The sequence below is a fragment of the Stegastes partitus genome, unplaced genomic scaffold (genome assembly GCF_000690725.1).
Source record: "Stegastes partitus isolate 25-593 unplaced genomic scaffold, Stegastes_partitus-1.0.2 Scaffold475, whole genome shotgun sequence".
Classification (NCBI taxonomy): domain Eukaryota; kingdom Metazoa; phylum Chordata; class Actinopteri; family Pomacentridae; genus Stegastes; species Stegastes partitus.
In genome coordinates this window covers 161,485-181,184 of record NW_007578206.1, presented here as the reverse complement: position 1 = coordinate 181,184, position 19,700 = coordinate 161,485, and the positions used below count along the sequence as shown (strand labels likewise).

Sequence of the window (19,700 nt, the reverse complement as noted above, 5' to 3'; positions counted from 1 at the left end):
TTTTTTTAGGATCAAAGGCATTCAAAACATGAAGTGGGGCGGAAAAGGTACAAAATGGTGCACAATAAATACATACATACATAAAAATAAAATAAAATAAAATAAAATAAAACAAAAATAATCCCCAAAAATGCAGAAAGACCGAGACATTTTCAGCACCTTATGTGTTATAATTTCAAAACCTACATATCACTCTTCTTTTTTGTAAACTTTTTTTTTTTTTTTTTTAAATCTTTAAGACAAACAAGGTGCACTGCATCAGGAAATAAAAGAATACAACAGGACAGACAAGAAAACGAATGCAATGTCACTGATACACACGAGGAGGCCAGTTTTTTTTTATTTTTTGCATTAAAATGCAGATGTTTAGCAGCATTTAGGTGAAAGGAAACACAACTGAAAGCCAAACTGTGTGATGTTTGATGACATTTTTTGCTCCTTTGTGCGTGTTTCTGTGCTGGTTACCTGCTGTGGAGGGTATCCAGGGCCTGGCGGGGGCATGCCGGGGTAGGGGGCGTCCTGGTAGGGAGGAGGAGCCGGGTGGCCCATGGGGCTCTTCTCCTCAGTCCAGTCCTGTAGAGGAGTGCTCGATGTGTTGCTGGGATTCATAATGCAGCAACTTTAATCTCACATGAAAAACTAAACCTCCCTTTTCACCGCCGTGTTCCTGTAACTCCCACGACAATTTGTTCGTTACCGCCAGTTTTTTTTCTTCTTTTTCCAACCTGACTTCGACCCTGCTGCTGCTGCTGCTGCTGCTCCTGCACGCTGTTTGTTCACATGCAGAGGTTTAACACAGTGTTCCCATCAGTACCAAGTCAGACAGAGTAAATAGGAAACCTACCGGTCACCTCTTTCAAATTAAAAGCACCAATTCTTTTTTTGTTTGTTTTTTTGAATGCACTGCATCTTCAAAAATGTGAAACACGATGAGACAATCAGTTTGTTTGTTATTATTATCATTCAGGATCAACAATATAAATAGAAAACAAATTCTTTTGCAGTGCTATGAGTAAAATCAGCAGCAGGGCTCCACAGCAAAATTACAAATGAACTCTGAGAGAGTTAAATATGACACTAGAGAAGTCTCCATATGTGTCCACTCTTTTGATATAATACTTGTGAAAGTCTGTGTAGATTCTCTGTCATCCAGGTCGTAGTAATCCTAAGAGCTTCAGTGTAAAAGCACCTGGACGTCTGTCTGTGATGTTTGTTTTCAGAGAGGTTTCTCATCCGAGAGGCGAAATGCCTTTTAAAAATCTAAAAGTCAAGTCTGTTCTACTCATCCTGAGTTATTTCAGTACTGCACAGAATTGAAAATTAACACGAGTGTTGATAGTATGTTACACTAGTGTCAGTGTCAGAAAATCAGTGCTACTATGTAATGGACAAATAATGTTTCAACCAGTGTACTCGTCACATAAAACTAACCCATATACCTCTCAGTCACAAAAATATTGTGCATTAACACAGGAGGTGCAAACAAAACGGAACACAAGTCAGCATGGAGTCATGTAAAGCTACAGTATGAGACAACGTACATGTGGTCATCGGTGTCTTATAAATGTTGCTCATCATGAGGATAAAGACATCTGTTATTCCCACTCTACACTATGTTTGCTTTGTTCCGTGAATAATGTCCACAGGGCATTAGGTGTGCAAATATTTGCTTAGTACAAAAGTTGCCAACCTCACTTACAAGGCCGTGACAAAAGAGGGAGAAACACTGCAAAGTAATTTATTGTAGAAAGTGGGATTGCTTAAATACAAAACTTGTGGAGTTTGAAGTGTTGGACGTGCATGAGAGTGAAGATGTGTGAGTGTCGTAAAATGCAAAAAGAAAAAAACAAAACAAAAGAAAACTACCCTGGTAGGAGAATGAGAGAGAGAGATCTCCAGCTGCACCCAAAGCTTTATAGATTTGGAAAGACTGAACTAAGGTGTTCCCAGTTAACACCAATGATCAGCACCTAAAACACAAGCAGACAAACTGAAAACAAAAGGGTTCATCACAAAATCTAAGCTCCACACATTTGAAGTTTCAGCGGTTTAAATACATCCATTGTCACCAAATAACTGACTCAACAAGTGTACAACTATGCATCCGTGGTGGCGATCAGTAAATAGTGAATTAAACACTTCCTCTCTTTAGTTTCAGTCACTCTTTGGCCTGTCTTTGACTAAAACACACGCAGCCAAGCGTGAACAGCTTCCTGATACGACCATGATTAAAACGGCTGTACAGTTGTTGTGCTTAATTTCTGTTTCATTTAGGTGGGGACAAGTATATCTGTTTTTGTAGTTTTTCACCTCGCACTCTGGCCTGGTAATGGATACAAAGAGACCTACTGCAATTTAAAAGTCTTCCAACTGTCCCTGATTCATAGAGTCTTGCAGCATATGGGTGTTTTTTCAGCTTTGAATGTCAAAAAATAGTCCAGGGCATAAGTACATCTGCACAGTGTAATATTTCTGTACATTTCAGCCTCTGTTCTCAACATGTTGTTATGGAACAGAGGAGAACATCACAGTTTTTAGCTCTTCCCTGAGTGTAAGACAAAGGTGGAACACCATCTAAGATTATTGTATTGTTTTATTTCATAATAAACAAAGATCAAATTAGACTTTACTGGCTTTTGAAGGCTGCAAGGACAAACTATTTAAGAAATAAATCATCTAATTTTCAACGAGATCCTTGAAACATGTCAACAGACACTGGAGAACATGTAGACGCAAGCTGCTCTTCACACTCAAACTGACACACATATGAATTAACCCCAAACATTTTACAATTATGAAGAATACATGAAAAGCTAGAAAATAACCACCCAATAAGAGAAAAGTGATGTGCAGTCAACTGAGAAAACAAAACAACACATGCAATTCATAAACATTTACTTTCAAAGTGTTTTCAGCACATTTAGAAGACATTGTCATTGGTCCTAAAATATTTTAGGCTTTTATTTTTAAATGCCAGTGCGTTCAATTTCTGGTCATTTTCTGCTACTAATATCCTACTTGATACTTGTGTCTCCTCATTACAGTCTGGACCACTTAGAGCAACAGGGAGGGGCAGAGACAGGAGAGGAAGGGCCATAAACAACATTTCCAGATGAATTTACTGGAAATCAAAACTCTTCCTAACACTGAAACTGTTCAGGTGAGGTGGGTCTTAGTACTGAAGGTCCTTTGTTCTGTTTTCACGGTGTCCAGAGACATGAAAATAAAATGTGAGGAAGTTTACAACACAGCTTGTTCTTTGGGTTGGTGTAGTCCTGTCTTTTGTTTTTTCCATTTTAAACCATCAACCAAAAAAAGCAGAAAACTGGTCCTATTTTTAATTTTTCTATTTTAAATAAACAAGAAAAACAACAATAACAATTTTTTTTTAAATTTTTCTGTTTGAATGAAATAAAAACTAAAGCCCTGTTTTTTTTTTTTACATTTTAAACCAGCAATAAAAATAGAGAAAACAGGCCCATCTTTCTGTTTTCATAGTGTCCATTAACATTAAAAATCAAATGTAACAAAGTGGAAAATAAAACTTTGTTTCTGGTTTGGTATTATCTTTTTTTTTTAAATTTCAAAACAACAACAAAAAATTAAAACAGAATGAGCCAATTTTTTATTTTTCCATTTCAAAACAACAATTAATAAAGATGGGCCCAGTTTCATCTTTCAGTTTTAAACGAACAAAAAACAATAAAACAGTTTTTAATTGTCCTGTTTTCAATCAAAAACAACAAAACAGCAAAACAAAACACAGGGCTCTTTTTCCATTGTAATCCTACAACAACAACAAAAACAGCAACAATGATTGTTTTGTGTCTTTGGGAAATGACAGGAAAACAGATTATGCTTTAGTACCAGTGGGGTCAATATCACCAAAAAGTGCCTTTGAGACATGATTGCTCCCCCAAAAAGTGACATTTTCCACTCAACTTCATATCCCTGTATCATGTTGACCGTAGGCTGTTGTAAATACATGTCCGTCAAGCTCCCACACTTTTAATGAATTTACTGTAAGCAGATAAAGTAAAAACAATTGGTGAAATATGTCCACCCTGTCAAAGACAAAGTCAACAGAGAATTAATACATTTTTAGACCATAGTGATTATAAAACACATGTTTTCAGAAAGATATTTTCTCCTTTGCACAATAATACATTTTAATTGATAAAAACAGTAACAGCAACAAAACAAGCTACAAGGTGGCTCGGTGGTTATCATCGTTGCCTCCCAGCAAGAAGGTCGCCAGTTCGCATTCTGTTGAGGACAGCCGGGATCTTTCTGCGTGGAGTTTGCATGTTCTCCTCGTGCAGCGTGGGTTCTCTCTGGGTTCTCCGGCTTCCTCCCACAAGGTCCAAAAATATGCTGAGGCTACCTGGTGATTTTAAACTGTCCGTAGGTGTGAATGTGAGTGTGCTTGGTTGTCTGTCTCTAAGTGTACCTCTGCAATCGACTGGTGACCTGTCCAGGGTGTCCCCTGCCTTCACCCTAAGTCAGCTGGGATAGACCCCAGCCCCCCTGCGACCCTAAAGAGGATTAAACAGTGTATAGATCAGGGGTCTCGAACTCCGGTCCTCGAGGGCCGCAATCCTGCAAGTTTTAGATGTTTCCTTCTTCCAACACACCTGATTCAAATGATCAGCTATTCATCAAGCTCTGCAGAAGCCTGATAACGATCCTGATCATTTGAATCAGGTGTGTTGGAAGAAGGAAACATCTAAAACTTGCAGGATTGCGGCCCTCGAGGACCGGAGTTCGAGACCCCTGGTATAGATAGTGGATGGATGGATCCCCCCAGCCCTTGCCTGTCTCCCTCTTTTTCTCCCTCTCTTCTCTCTTCTCCTTCCTCTCTGTCTCTTTCTCCTCGTTGCTCACCCTCAGTCACTCCAGCCCTGCTCAGCTTGATTGCAGGTATTGGAGACAACTGTAGGGATCGGCTCACCTGCACTCAATCTTCCACCTTCTGCAATAAAAGCCCTGCTCATTCCACCACATGCTACCATACCATAGATGTTCATCCCTCATGTTTCTGTCGGTCCCCGCTCTGTCTCCTGCCTGCTTTCCTGCTTTTCCTGAGCTGCTGCCACTTGGGCCCCCCTGCAACTCATACCTGCTTGCAGCCTGCATTCCTCCAGCTAGTTCTTAACATACACTACACGCGCAACTCTCAGACACATCTTCCGTGATGTATCCTGGGGTCATTGGGTGTTCCGGGTCTCAGAGCATCATACACCCTCTCCCAGGCGACCCAGCCAGGGTTGATCAAGCCCTGACTTGTGTCTGAGAAGCTTGTGTTGTCCACGGATCACCCCGCTTGATCCACAGCCATCTTGACGCCTTTTCAGAGGCGTCTGTGATGTTCCTGATAGCCTTCCTAATGTGCAGTCCCTTTACTCCAAGCATCTTGAGGGCCCTGATGAGGGACTGGCCAGCAAATCCTCTGCACCCCACCTCAATGGGGTTGCACAGAGTCCTCCAGGCCTTGCTACGGCATTCGCCTGTCAGCTCCTCATACTTGGCCCTCTTCCTCTTGAAGGCCTCCTCCATTCGGTCTTCCAGGGAAAAGTCAATTCCAGCAGGACCACTTGCCTTGATGTTTCAGACACCAGCACTATGTCTGGCCTGAGTGTGGTCACTGCAATGTTTTCTGGAAATTTGAGCTGTCTCCCTAGGTCGACCTTCATCTGCCAGTCCCGAGCTGTTGCGAGCAGCCCCCCGGGTTGGTTCATGTGCTGGTACAGCTTCTCCCCGGCTTTTAAAAAGGCGATGTTCTGCCTTGCTAGTTGCTGGTGTCTGCTGTTGATGATCCCTGTGCTGATGATCTCAGTGATGACCTTCAGCACTTAGCCAGCGGTAACACCCATCTCCCAGAGCTCTTGGACAGCAGCTCAAGATGTGCTCCAGTGGTCCTCCTTTCTGGCAGAGTGGGCACCTTGGACTGTCTGTTAGGCCCCAGCGGAAGAGGCTGGCTGGGCTAGGGAGAACATCGTAGATGGACTCGATAAGAAATTTGATCCAGAGTGGCTCAGACTTCCACAGTTCTGTCCACGATATCCTCCGTTCTGCTGCCTGCTCCCGTCTGGTCCATGCCCCCTGCTGCCACATCCCCACTGTCCTAATGCAGTGGGCTTCCTCCACCCCTGCTTGGACCTCCTCTTGGATCAGCTGGCGCCTTTCCTTTCCCCGGGCCTTGTTGAAGCGAGGTCTTGAATTGCTCCCGAGGCCTGCCCGTCCAGATGCCACTGTGCCCACCAAGTTGTTATGTTGCAGTCGTGACTCAGCCTGGTCGACTGCTTGCTGTGCCTTCCACTTCCTGCCGGTTCTGACTTCTGTGCCTGCTGAGGAGACCTTGGCATCTGTGGAGTCTCTGTACAGTAGCATCTCTCTTGCACGGTTGACCATGAACTCCTATGTCAGGCTACTGAGGGGGAGTTTCAGTTTGTTCTTTGTTCCATACTAGGCGATGCTACTTAAGCTTCGTGGTAGGCCTAGCCACTTATGCAGGAAACTGCTGACTTTCCTCTCAAAGTACTCAACGGTGGTGATTGGCACGTCATAGACCAGCAGTGGCCAAAGCAGTCAGGGCAAGATGCCGTGCTGGTAGATCCAAGCTTTACACTTGCCTGGCAGTACTGACTTGTCCACTGCTGCCAGCCAGCCAGCTTGCAACAGTTGGAATCCACTGATGCATATGTTACTGATTTAAAAAATAAAGCCAAAGACTGTGAATTTGGACAGTTGCACAACTCATTGGTATGTGACAGAATAGTTTGTGGCATAACTAATGACCAAGTGAGAGGCAGACTCCTCAGAGAAGCAGATTTAACTCTGGAAAAGCAATTTGACATTTGCTGTGCAAGTCAGATTACATCCAGTCAGGTTAAAGCACTGACAGAGGGAGTAGAAGTGAACAGAATAAGAACTGTTAAGCAAAAGGACGACACACCTAAAGCCAATGCACCAAAGCATGATCAAAAAGACTCAAGTTGCAGTAGATGTGGCTTTAAACACGGAACAAATAAATGTCCTGCAATAGGTCAGACAGGTGCAGACTGTAATGCAATGTCATTCAAAACAACAAGCACTCAATGTTAGAGGCAGACTTGGAGCAACTAAAAGCAAACTGGTTGCATACTTTGGCCAAAAGATGGCACCAGTGGGAAATAAATCAATAATGTGAGTACAAAGGACAAAAACACAAAATTGAGTTTGAAATCACACAGAAAGATCATTCCAGCAATACTGGGAGGAGCCACTCGTGTGAAGTTAGGCTTAGTGAAGAGAATGCATGATGTTGGACAGGAAAATGACATTCTGAAAGACTATGATGATCCCTTTGATGGACCAGGATGTTTACCCGCTCAGCACCATGTACAGATTGACCACACTGTTACACCCTATTGTACATGCAACCAGAAGGGTAGCAGTAGCACTTAGTAGTTGAGGAACCACAGCACATGGAAAAATTGGGAGCGATAGCCAGGCAGACTGAGCCGACTGAGTGGGTCATTAGCATGGTAACTGTGGTCACGCCTAAGAAAATCTGTGTCTGCATGGACCCAAAGGACTTAAATCAGGCTATCAAATGGGAGCACCATCCATTGTTCACTGTTGAGGAAGTAGTGTCCCGTATGCCAAATGCTGTACTAGATGCTAATCAGGGTTTCTGGCATACAAAACTTGATACTGAGAGCTCAAAGTTGTGTTTTATATTTAACACCTCCATAGGAAGACAGCGAAAGATTGGTCAGAAATTTCATCACCTCCTCCCTACCTGCCTCCTTGGACCCCTTACAGTTACAGTTCACAGTTTACGACACCATAAATCACCTGCTACACACATCCCTGGCCTATCTGGACACTAGGAAGGGGAATTATGTGCGAATACTGTTCGTGGACTTCAGTTTAGCGTTCAACACCATAATCCCCTCCAGACTGGTCACTAAGCTGCAGGACCTCAGACTCACTGTACACGAATGACACATCAGACTCTAACACCATCATTAAGTTTGCTGACAACACAGCAGTAGTGGGTCTGATCTCCAACAACAACGAGGACTATTTAATGGAGATCACCCACCTGGAGGACTGGTGCAGAGACAACTGCCCCCTCCTGAATGTCAGCAAGACGAAAGAGCTAATTGTGGACTATAACAAGAAGCAGCAGAGGGCATACCACCCACTCAGGATCAGCGGGACAGAGGTGGAGCGAGTGGAGAGCTTCAAGTACTAGTCAAGCTCCCTCTCAAGGTGCTCAGGAACTTCTACACCTGCACCATTGAGAGTGTTTTGGCTGGGAGTATCACCACCTGGATGGGCAGTAGCACCCAATTGGACTTCTTGGCCCTGAAGAGGGTGGTCTGCTCGGCTGAGCGCACCATTAGAACCACCCTCCCGAACCTGCAGGACATTTACAACAAATGATGCAGGTTAAAGGCCAAGAAATACAGCCAGAAACTTAACAAGACCAAGTGTGTTATAAAGACAAATGAAAAAAAATGCATTGGATGCAAACTCAGCAGCAGTGGACTGAGATCAGATGAAGAACAGGTGAGAGCAGCTACCTCTGCCAGAGAACAAGCAGGATTATAGTTGTTTGAATTTGATCAGATCACATATTTTATATCATTTGGAAACCTCATTACAAAAAAAAAAATGCAGCAACATTGCATAAAATCACAAAAGTGACTGTACATCTTTTCACTAATAGGCCATAAAAACAATGGAGGTTTGTAAATGTATTCATAAAAATTACGTTATTTAAATCTAAGCATTGTAGTACAACCAGAGGAAGCTCATTGATGTGTGATGTGAGTTTGGTGTCTACAAAGAATAAATAATAAGATTTTTTTTTTTTTCTAAAGCATTTCCTGTTGCTCTGGTAATTTGTTGACGGTCCCTGAGCTGCCGTCTGCACGTAAAGATCAATGTAATATATAAAGAACGGAGGACGTCTCATTTTGGAACAAACAACAACAACAACAACAACAACAAATTTGGCCGGTTGTAGGTTGTGGTCTGCATTACAACTTTTGGAAAGAGGTGCCATTTGTTTCAAACGCCGGCGGGATATAATTATATGACATTTTCGAGACGTCACGACAGAAAAACTAGCGCATGTACGACGATGCCGCCAAACTTCTCTCGAAAGCACAGACTTCAAACTCTCTCCCAGCCTTTGTTTCATGTCGATAGAACATATAAAACCAGAGATATGATGTTATGAACTTGCGTGGGGAAAAAAACCCCCAAAAAACGTGTGTAAAATATAAGTATATGAAATATAGACTGCAGACGTCGCATTTCTCCGTTTCTCCGTCATTTTTTGTGACGGACAAAACGAAAGTGAAAGTCAGTCTCTGGAAGTGCAGGTCCTGTAATGTGGCTGTCTGCCTCATTCTGAACAGAAACTATTTTCTGGAGTGACATCGATAAAAACAGAAAGAAAGCTACAAGAAAGCTTCTTTGTATATAGTTGCAAATATTTGTATTTAGTTGATTTTACATCAAATGTACCTTTTCAAATTTCATATCTGCAACCCATGGTGACGTTTTCAACTTTCAAAATATTTTCTGAAGCATGTTTGTGGTTTTATTGTAATAAATAATACATTTCTTCAAATCAGATTTTGTTCGTTTTTTGTGTGTTTGTGAGGCCAAAATGTTAATATAGTTGGTTAAAGTGAAAAAATAATAGTTAGATCATATAGATGATGTTGGGCTGACAAAAGAGATACCAAACATGGACATGGTGAACATGTTTCTGTGTGGTACATAAAGACAAAACTAAAAGAATGCAAAAACGGCCAAAACAGGCCAAGACCTCTAAGGGTTAAAAAGGACAATTTGCTTTGAAGCTATTGATGCCAGAAATTCAAGTCTTTGAATGTCTTTCCAACTTTACTGAACTACCATCAACGGGGTCTCTGGGCAACAGCGTTGAATCTGACTGCCTTGGCGACGCGGTGGTTGGATGTGATTGCTCATCCAGCCTGTCAGCGGCTTCTCTGAGCAACTTAGATACTGACTTCTGCATATCACGCCACAGAGTTCAAACAGAGAGAAGGGTTCGTGCATTTACAAATTGCGCCGTGTGTACTTCCTCTCAGCGCCAAAGTGATGTCACTTCCCTTCAACTGCACTAGGAGCTATAGCGCTAAGCAGGAATCCTGTGATCAGGTATTGACTACTCACCTGGACAGAAAGCCCAAAAGGAAAAGACAAAGACAGAGAGGAAAAGCAAAAGGAAAAAGCAAATACAAAATGGAAAAAACAACAGGAAGAAACAGGGAAATGGGAAAAGCAAAGACAAAATGTACCTTTAAATTTCGATATTTTAGTTTTTTAAAATTTGTTTATTTATTCCTCTTTATATTTACACATTTATTTTATTTTTAGTTTGAGGGACATGTACAAAATGGTGAATATAATTATAGAGCGAGAAAAAAAAATCAATGTGTCTTCTTTTACCCAAGAATTTGGTAAGGTTGACAAGAACATTTAAAACGTATATTCATTTTGTGTCATTTAATGTCTTATTACATGAAGTTATCAGACCAGAGTGTGGGACATGGCAACAGCAGATACACTCAACCAAAGAAAATGGTATAAAATTAGTGAAAGACACTTGAAGAAATTTGTCTTTGAGCTGATGTGTGTGTCAATGTATGGGAATGTGTAATAACACCTACATTTTTCATTATTCTGTATTATTTTAATGATAACAATGATTCTGATGAGGACACCAAAAGGTACTTTATGGTGATATGAAGCTCTCTTTGTATAACATTTGAAGACTGCATGCATGGTAGAGCATCACTAAGACTGCTAAGGCTGACATTTAAAAGCATCAGATTTGGAAAACGTCATCACAATGCATACATCACAATGCAAAGGCAGATGATGAAGAACGCGATACCGAGCCCCACAGCCACATGGTTCAGTGTCCTCGCCGTCCTGCTGTTCCGCTCGGCTGTCACCTGGTCGCCGGTTTGGTTCGCCGTCCGGGTCTGAAGGTAAAAATAATTACAATGAAATAATTGAAAGTCCTTCTCTGCTCCAAAATATATTCTGATCATTGTTACTTCACTTTAATATTTTATTTAAATACTATTCGCATACAGACATTCATCAGGTGAGCAGAAGATGGACACAGTTGTGCACTCCAAGATTTCAATGTAAAAAAAAGTAATTAGATATCAATTAAAAAAGACACAAGAAAGTTAAGAAATAGAATTGCATTAAAAAAACATAAAATTAATACATGTGTAACATAATGCTGGTAAATAAGATACATTTAGTGAATAGCCAATATTTCAAAATTATTTCTTTAAATATGAAAGTGTATGTGTTGTAGTGTGTACAAAACTAATTCAACCAGAAAAGTATTAATGTTTGGGAAGGACTTATAGAATCTTGTGTCAAGCTTGACAATTACATTACACATTATAAAGTGTTTGTCACGCAGCTCAAGTCTTTATTTCACTAAAATTTAGTGCCTTAAGTGTTTTAGGCATAATTGTGAAAGAATAAACATATCTATGTCCTTCCAATAAGCAGGCGAAGAGAAGCAGAGACAAAAGTATGACTGCTTAAATTAATATCTAGTTCAATGAATTTAAAAAAATAAATAAATAAAATTCACATACATGCATTTTATATACAGTTTTAAAATTAACTTTCCTGATCTTGCTGGAAACAAAAACTTAGAAGGGACATAACCTTAAGTGTATATTAGGTTTTCTTCAACATTAAAATCTTTAAATCTTTCTGTAAAGGTTTGTTTTAACATTTCAAGTCTGTTCATTTTATCCTTCCAGCTTCCAGAGGCCTGGAAGCACTGTGAGAATCATGTTCTATGACTTCTCCAGCGCTTTCAACACCATCAAGCCAGAACTGGAGTACATAGGAGTGTGCCACCAGCTGACGTCATAGCTCCTGGACTTCCTCACCAACAGGCCACAGTTTGTGAGGACGAAAGGCTGTATATCTGAGATGGTGGTCTGCAGCATGGGGGCACCTCAAGGAACTGTTCTGGCTCCTCTACTGTTCACCATTTACATAACCGACTTCACCCACTTCACATCAAACTGCCACCTGCAAAAGTTCTTGGATGACTCTGCCATCGTCAGTCTCATCAACAACGGAGACGAGAAGGAGTACCGAGAACTAAACCAGAACTTTGTGGCCTGGTGTCAGCAAAACTGCCTCCAGATTAATGCCGGAAAAACCAAGGAGCTGGTGGTTGACTTTCGCTGGCACAAAATCACCCCTCCCTCTCCGGTGAACATCCAGGGACTGGACATTGAGATAGTGGACTCTTACAAGTACCTGGGTGTTCACCTGAACAACAACCTGAACTGGACTGTAAATACTCGGATTCTGCACAAAAAAGACCAGAGCAGACTTCACCTGCTGCGCACACTGAGGTCCTTCGGTGTGCAGAAGGCCTCCTAAGGACTTTTTATGACTCGGTGGTGGCGTCAGCCATTTTTTATGGTGTGGTCTGCTGGAGCAGCAGCATCACAGCAGCTGAGAGGAAGAGTCTCAACAAGTTGATGAAGAAGCCCGGCTCCGTCCTGGGCTGCAGTCTCGATCCTGTGGAGGTGGTAGGTGACAGGAGGATGATGACAAAGCTGTCATCAATCATGGACAATACCTCCCACTCTTACCATACCATTGGACTGTAAAAGCCCTGGAAAGTTCCATCAGTGCCAGGCTTCTTCATCCACGCTGCTCCAAAGAGAGGTACCACAGGTCCTTCCTCCCCTCTGCTGTGAGACTCTACAACCAGCTATGCTCTCAGTAGACCCACAATGTGCAATATGCATGTATGTATGTATGTATGTATGTATGTATGTATGCATGTATGTCTTTTCTATATATCCCCGTTCTTATATTCTATGTTTGCACTATTCTCCTTTTATATGTGTACTTTTATACTTGTGTTTGCAGTATTTCTTATATGTACATTTTTCTGTCTAGTGTGTGTGTATCTGTGTGTACTGCTGCTGACAACAATGTCAATGTCCCCACTGTGAGATAAATAAAGGCATATCTTATCTTATCTTATCTTTAACAAAGCACTCAAACATTAGTAGTTTTTCAAAGCCTACATAACACATCATTAACTCAGTTATACCATTTGTAATAGCAGCTTCTATTACAGAAACATTTTTTCATATTTGAGTAGAACAGATAAGCCTCTTAGAAACTAGTCATGGCTGTAGAGATGACTTCATTCCTCATTTAATCCAGCTCTCTGTATATACTGTATACTCTTATGGTTGACAGTAATGTTACTGTTGTTCCACAGTCCTGTATCTTTATTTGATGAATTGTTTGGAGCAAAATGCAGTTTCCCAAATAGCAAAGTCTGCTGATGGAACTCTTTATAAACTTTAAGCTGCCTAAATTTTAAATATATTGTGTGGTATAACATTTCACAATGATTTTAGGACTTAACATTTTTAGAGGAATTCGATCTTACATGAAGACATTGTTGACACCAATTCCTCTTTCTGCTCTCCCTAAACTGACAATTTCTTATTTAAGATGGTGATATGCATGTTGTTGTTTTTATACAAGATTAGAATGCAATCTGTTAATAATTTTAATCAGTTAATAGTTTAACAGACAGTTGGACAAACAAATCTTAACACACCCGTGGTTTTTGTCAGCATCGCTTCAAAAATGGCATTTACTTAATTTTAGGAAAAACATTTAGCTGCTGTCAGAGCCATATGAATGGAAATATGAATACTAAGATGTTTTATACATTAACATCAAGAAATTTTCTCTTCAAGTTTGGAAGAAAATCCTAGTCTACCAGAAACCTCAGAGCAATCTTAAGTGTACTAAATGAAAAAATTCGTAAGTCCAATATTGTCTCTCTTTTAACTCTGTTTTTGGTCCATGAGCTATAAGCTCTCTGCTGGTCTGTCAGTTTGAGTGACACCTTTCACAAAGATGAAGTCATGGACTGTTGATGCAAAGATAGAGTGCTGTGAAAAAGTGTTTGTCCCCTTCTCGAAATCAATTTTTATAAAAAATATTTCCTCCACTTAAATGTTTAAGATCATCAAACAAATTTAAACATTAGACAAAGAAAACCAAAGTAAACACAAAATGCAGTTTTGGTTTTTTTAAATAAGAATTTGAGAAGGGGGCGAATACTTTTTTCTCAGCACTGTATATATGACTGATACTTAAAGTAGAATGTCTCTGGTTGCTGTAAAGATTTCTGGGGAAAACACACAGTGTTGAAAGAACAAACCCCATTCAAACTCCCACTAAAATGTTGATTTGTCTCAGTGGGATTGTTGGCACATAAAAAATAAACACCTTACATAAGAGGAAAACTGTACGCTTGGCTCAGTGGAAGAGCATGACTGAGTTACTTCAGCCTATACAGTCTATGTGTTTAAGTTTGTAAAGTCACCTCTATAACAGCGCAATGTTGTTGAATGGAGATTTCTAAAAACACACATGTAAGACAGTCATCTTTCACAGACATAATCATGGCAGTACATCACTGTAAATCAGTAGGAATGCCTTTATCATATGTAGTGGAGTCAAAGGTGCAGAAAGAGTTTACCTTCCTGAAACCAAACTACCAAATTGGCCACTTTGATATGCACAGTTCCGGCATTTGCAAACCCTGAATAGGAACTGAAAGTAAAAAATACTGTACTCTGGTTAGACTGTAATGTGTGAGACTTACAAAGCAAATTTTTCTTTCAGGATACAACATGTCAAGACACATCTTTCTTTTTTTCATAATACAAACAAAGCGGGTGGATTCAGTTAAAATCCCGTCTTTGTTGACACTTTTCAAAAAGCTCTGCAGTGTGAAGTTTTCAGATGAGCTCAAGCATGTATGACAGTTAAAGTGCACCACAGTATTGAGAAGATTATCCATAAAGGGACATACAGAGATGGTTTGATTAAAAAAAGAAATGAAAAAGATGGATACTAAACTGGAAATATCATAAACCATTATCCTGTTTAATCTGAGTGTGAACGAAAAGAGCTGCCACATTTTGAGAGAACCGTCTTACAGCATCTTTGGTAGAGAAAATGCAGCTCAAAGTGCTTTCCTTATCAAATAAAACTCCAACTCACACCTCTATTACGTCTCTTTGTGTATCTAAATAAGTCTGAGCGCGTGCGAATGACTGGATGTGTGTTTGTGTGTTTTGCAGATGTTGTGAGAGGCCATGTTTGCGGCTGTTAAGCAGGTCATGATTACCAGCAGCTGTCTGGCTTGCGTGTTAAAAAAAAACTGTCTTCATGGCTGTGCATAATTAACACACAGTCATCTCACAATCAAACACTGCCTCTTACATCTAAAGACTTTTCCCCCTTTTTTGGACCGTTTTAGTTTCAGACAGACATGAAATGTGGGAAATGCGAGCCGGGGACCGACATGCAGCAATGATCTGGCCGGCTGGGACTTGAATCGGGGACTCGGCTGCTGAGGGCATTTTTAAACATGTGATATGTGCCCTGACCACTCAGGATTTGGTTCGCCCCTTAGGTTTAAAGGCATTTCAAGTATTTCAAGGTTTATTTTCTGTTTTTTATTTTAATGGAATTTCAACTAGTAGATGTTCCATGTTTTTTTTAAAGCAAAATATTGAGACAGTAAGTCTAAGTGTTTTAGTTATCATAAATAACTCCTTATCCTTAACATTTTAAACATGCCACTGTCCCCCCTTGACCCTAGTGTTTTTAGTAATTTTGTTTTTAAGATGAAGACTTTAAAGATTTCTAAAAAAATGTCGTCATTACACCGAGACCGCCCTCTTTAGAGTCACTAATCCCCGACGGCTGTCCTCAAATCTAGGTCTTTACTCTCTTTTGATTCTCCTCAGTCTTGTATCAGTGACGTGGCTCTACAATGGATGGTTTGTTTCTTACTTCTCAAATAGATCCTTCTCAGTAGAAATTGGTGGGGTATCTTTCTAAATAGTCCCACTCACCTGCGGAGTTCCACAGGGATCCTGTCTGGGTCCTTCATCATTTTTACTTGCACCCATTGCTCCACTTAAGTAGGTAGTAATGATCTTCTCTACTAATGAAAGAGACAGACGTAATTCGCCAGTCGGTGCTCAGCAGGTGAGGCCTGCCTGTACTTGAGTTCTGGAGGAGCTTACTGGACTCATAAAAACCACTGATAAGCAACCAGTATGTGCTTCTTGCAAAGCTTTATTACTTCCCAGAACATCATGGAAATGATCAGCATGTTGGTCAAGTCAGTGTCAGTAGCATGCGACGCTTCCAGAGTAAAAATGTGTTGAAACAACTCCGACTGACTGATGGCCAGAAAACATGTTAACACCTGCATCACACCTGCGAGATGGAATCAGAGATGCCTTCACGAAATGTTCTGCTCCCACAACTGTAGTAACATCAGATTTGATAGAAAGATGAGCTAAATGTAAGACTCACGTAGTCCTGTTATCGATTAAACAGAAGTTGTTTTTATGACATTCATTATAATTTGCCATTCCTGTTAATGATTAAAAACAAAGCTATGCTGTCCAGATTTGTATTAAGGTTCCTGCCATGCTCATGTAGAGATCTGAGGAGAAGCTAATCCTGTAGTCCTCATTTTACCATTTTCAGTGTGTAGGTTGCTGCTTGAAGGTTGTAGTTGTTTCCTGTAGCCAGGGTAATTTTGAAAAACATAAAGTTGACTGAACTAAGCAGACAATGGCAGGCTTATATCCTCATAACCCAAAGTTTTACTCAGTGCCAAGCAGATCAGCTCTTCCAGTCACCCTGCAGCCTCTGCAGGTTAGTCTTAGACTAGCCACAATAAAAGGCCACTGTAAAATGGTTTATCAGTGTATCAGTTGTATCACACAGCACAATGCCGCAGATGTTACATTACACAGGGCAGGGCAGACAGCATGTATGGCGTTGTGTGGATGAGCGGTTTGCTGATGTCAATGTTGTGAATAGAGTGGCCCATGGTGGTGGGGTTATGGTATGAGCAGGCATATGTTATGGACAATGAACACGGGTGCATTTTATTGACGGCATTTTGAATGTACAGAGATACCGTAACCAGATCCTGAGGTCCATTGCTGTGCCATTCAGCCACGACCATCATCTCATGTTGCAGCGTGATAATGCACGGCACCATGTTGCAAGGATCTGTACACAATTCCTGGAAGCTGAAAACATCCCAGTTCTTGCAAGGCCAACATATTCACTGGACAGTCACCCATTGAGCATGTTTGGGATGCTCTGGATTGGCGTGAACGACAGCGTGTTTCAGTTCCTGCCAATATCCAGCTCAAGAGGAGTGGACCAACATTCCACAGGCCACAATCACCAACCTGATCAACTCTATGCGAAGGAGATGTGTTGCACTGCGTGAGGGAAATGGTGGTCACAACAGATATCTTTCTACGTGGAGTTTCCTCTCACACAGTCCAAAAACATGTTGAGGTTAATTGGTGATTCTAAATTGTCCGTGAATGTGAGTGTGCTTGGTTGTCTGTCTCTAAGTGTAGCCCTGTGATAGACTGGCGACCTGTCCAGGGTGTCCCCTGCCTTCACCCTAAGTCAGCTGGGATAGACTCCAGCCCCCTGCGACCCTATTGAGGATTAAGTGGTGTATAGATAATGGATGGACAGATGGATGTTTCAAGTTTGCTGCCATGATCTTTTCAGCTCAGTTAAATCTCTATCGCTGATCTGAGTTTTCTGAACAACACAAAATCGAGGCTCCGTTTGTTGGCAGACATGATCCTTCCTCTTCCTCTTCTCTTCCCGGCTTCCTCGCTTCAGAGCATTTTAATTTACTTCCTCATCCAAACCTGGAACTCGATTATTTATGAGGGTTGAAAATTAACACCAATTTCTTCCAAGCAGAGCTCAGCGCTGACGTCAAAGTAAGAAATGGTCAATATGTTGCCTTGACTAAATCCTGCCTCTTCATGTGTACAATGGGGGGTTTTTCTGTTTCCCCCATTATCTTTTCTGCAGCTACGATTTGTATTGTTGCTACTGTGACAGAGATTTAGCTGAAAAGAGGTCAGTCATGAGTCCACTGTACTACCACTGCAGTATCTGTCCTACTGAAATGATCTTTTGTTATCTGCAGTAATTCACTCTGTGGCAGCAACGTCACTTTATGGCTTTTATTTTGAAAAGCGAGCCACTGTCCTCTTTTGGATTATTCCAGTTTTTTGGTCAGGGCATTTATTAAAGCTATTTATGCTGTTTTTAATATAATCTCTCTCTCTCTATTATGATGAAGGCAATAGGGTAGAATTTTAAACTAATAAATATCACTATAAAACCTCCCCGGCTGATTATGTTCAAAAAGACAATCATTTTCGTTTTTGTATTTCAAGTTTTCAGAAATTTTATGGTTATGATTACGACGGAAATGAAGTAATATTCATCTAAAATGCTGCAATTTTCAATGATTTCCAGGACAGAAATGTGATACTGGATGAAGCCAGCATCAGAGTTTTTCTTTTATTTTGTTGACAGTTTAATGTCAAAGGGTTTTCCAGACAGGATTGATTGATTGATTTAGAATCATGACATACTGTAAATCATAAAATACTGTCAATAACCAGGAAGAAAAGATCCATATCTGCCGTGTTTTTAGGAATAAAATGTTCTAGAAATCAGGCTATGAATGATATACCCCCTTTGAAAAAACTATATAGATAAATATATATAAGAATAAAATCAGAAAGTTTGGTGCGGGTAGGTTCTGCTGAGGTGGAGATTTCTAGCAGGCAATGAGAATATTTTTGTGTGAGAAAACAGCCATTTAGGATATGTTTTATAATTTAAATCAACAATATAGCAAAATAAACACCTAAACGTGCATTTTGAATGTTGGATGTTCCATTGGTCTGAAAGAAGGCCCATTATGGAAGCAAAACATCCCAAAATCTCAAAATTACATCACTGCAATCAAAAAAGGCCTCTAATGTTGTTGCCTTAAAAACAACAACAACAATGTAAAACAACACAGAGGTATGATGCAGGCTGCAACCCTGTTCAGTTGACATGGATCTGGTTCTGGTAGAAACTTTGCAACGTGTATCGGTGTCAGCGCACCAGAGTTGACAAAGAACCTAAAGAAACTCACTGAGATGGAGTAGACGAGGGCGGCAACCCCGAGCGGCCAGAAGCAGCACAGCAGGGTGAAGATGGAGTAGCCCAGGTAGTCGTTGACAGGGTTGGCCAGAGGGCCCGCAGACACAAACACCGTGGGCTGGACAGTGACGGTGCCGGGCTGAGGTGGGTACTGCTGGGCCATCGGGTACGGCTGTTGTCCATATGCTGGACCGCCGTACTGTGGAGGAAAACCCTGCAGGCCAGGAAGTACGATTCAGACTCATTGTTGGATGAAACAAAGCAGGTTTGTCAAAGAGAAACTAAGTGGATTCAGACAATTTGGAGGAGTAGCGTGGACATGAAATCAAAACATTTCTCAACAAGTTCTGACAAATAAGTAATCAGATCCATCCATCCATCTTCTCCCGCTTATCCGGGGTCGGGTCGCGGAGGCAGCAGCCTGAGCAGAGCTGCCCAGGCTTCCCGATCCGCACACACCTCCTCCAGCTCCTCCGGGGGGACCCCCAGGCATTCCCAGGCCAGTCGAGAGACATAGTCTCTCCAACGTGTCCTGGGTCTTCCCCGAGGCCTCCTCC

At 41.1% G+C, this 19,700-nt stretch overlaps 1 protein-coding gene and 1 long non-coding RNA gene across 3 annotated transcripts in view; one reads left to right on the top strand and one right to left on the bottom strand.

Annotated features, from left to right (window-relative positions):
• LOC103360959 (proline-rich transmembrane protein 1-like) overlaps positions 1-19,700 on the bottom strand; it is a 68,664-nt gene that overhangs the window by 20,553 nt on the left and 28,411 nt on the right. The window contains exon 1 of one of the 2 annotated variants that reach the window (XM_008286905.1): positions 466-878. The exons of the other annotated variant lie outside the window; for it this stretch is intronic. Within the exon in view, the coding sequence (XP_008285127.1) occupies positions 466-609 (144 nt within the window). The 5' untranslated portion in view covers positions 610-878. Of the gene's footprint in view, positions 1-465; positions 879-19,700 lie in introns of those variants that run through there. 2 annotated transcript variants of the gene reach the window in all.
• On the top strand, positions 10,336-18,535 carry LOC103360960 (uncharacterized). Its single transcript, XR_520383.1, has 3 exons — positions 10,336-10,873; positions 16,660-16,662; positions 18,523-18,535. It is a non-coding gene; the product is annotated as an uncharacterized LOC103360960 (long non-coding RNA).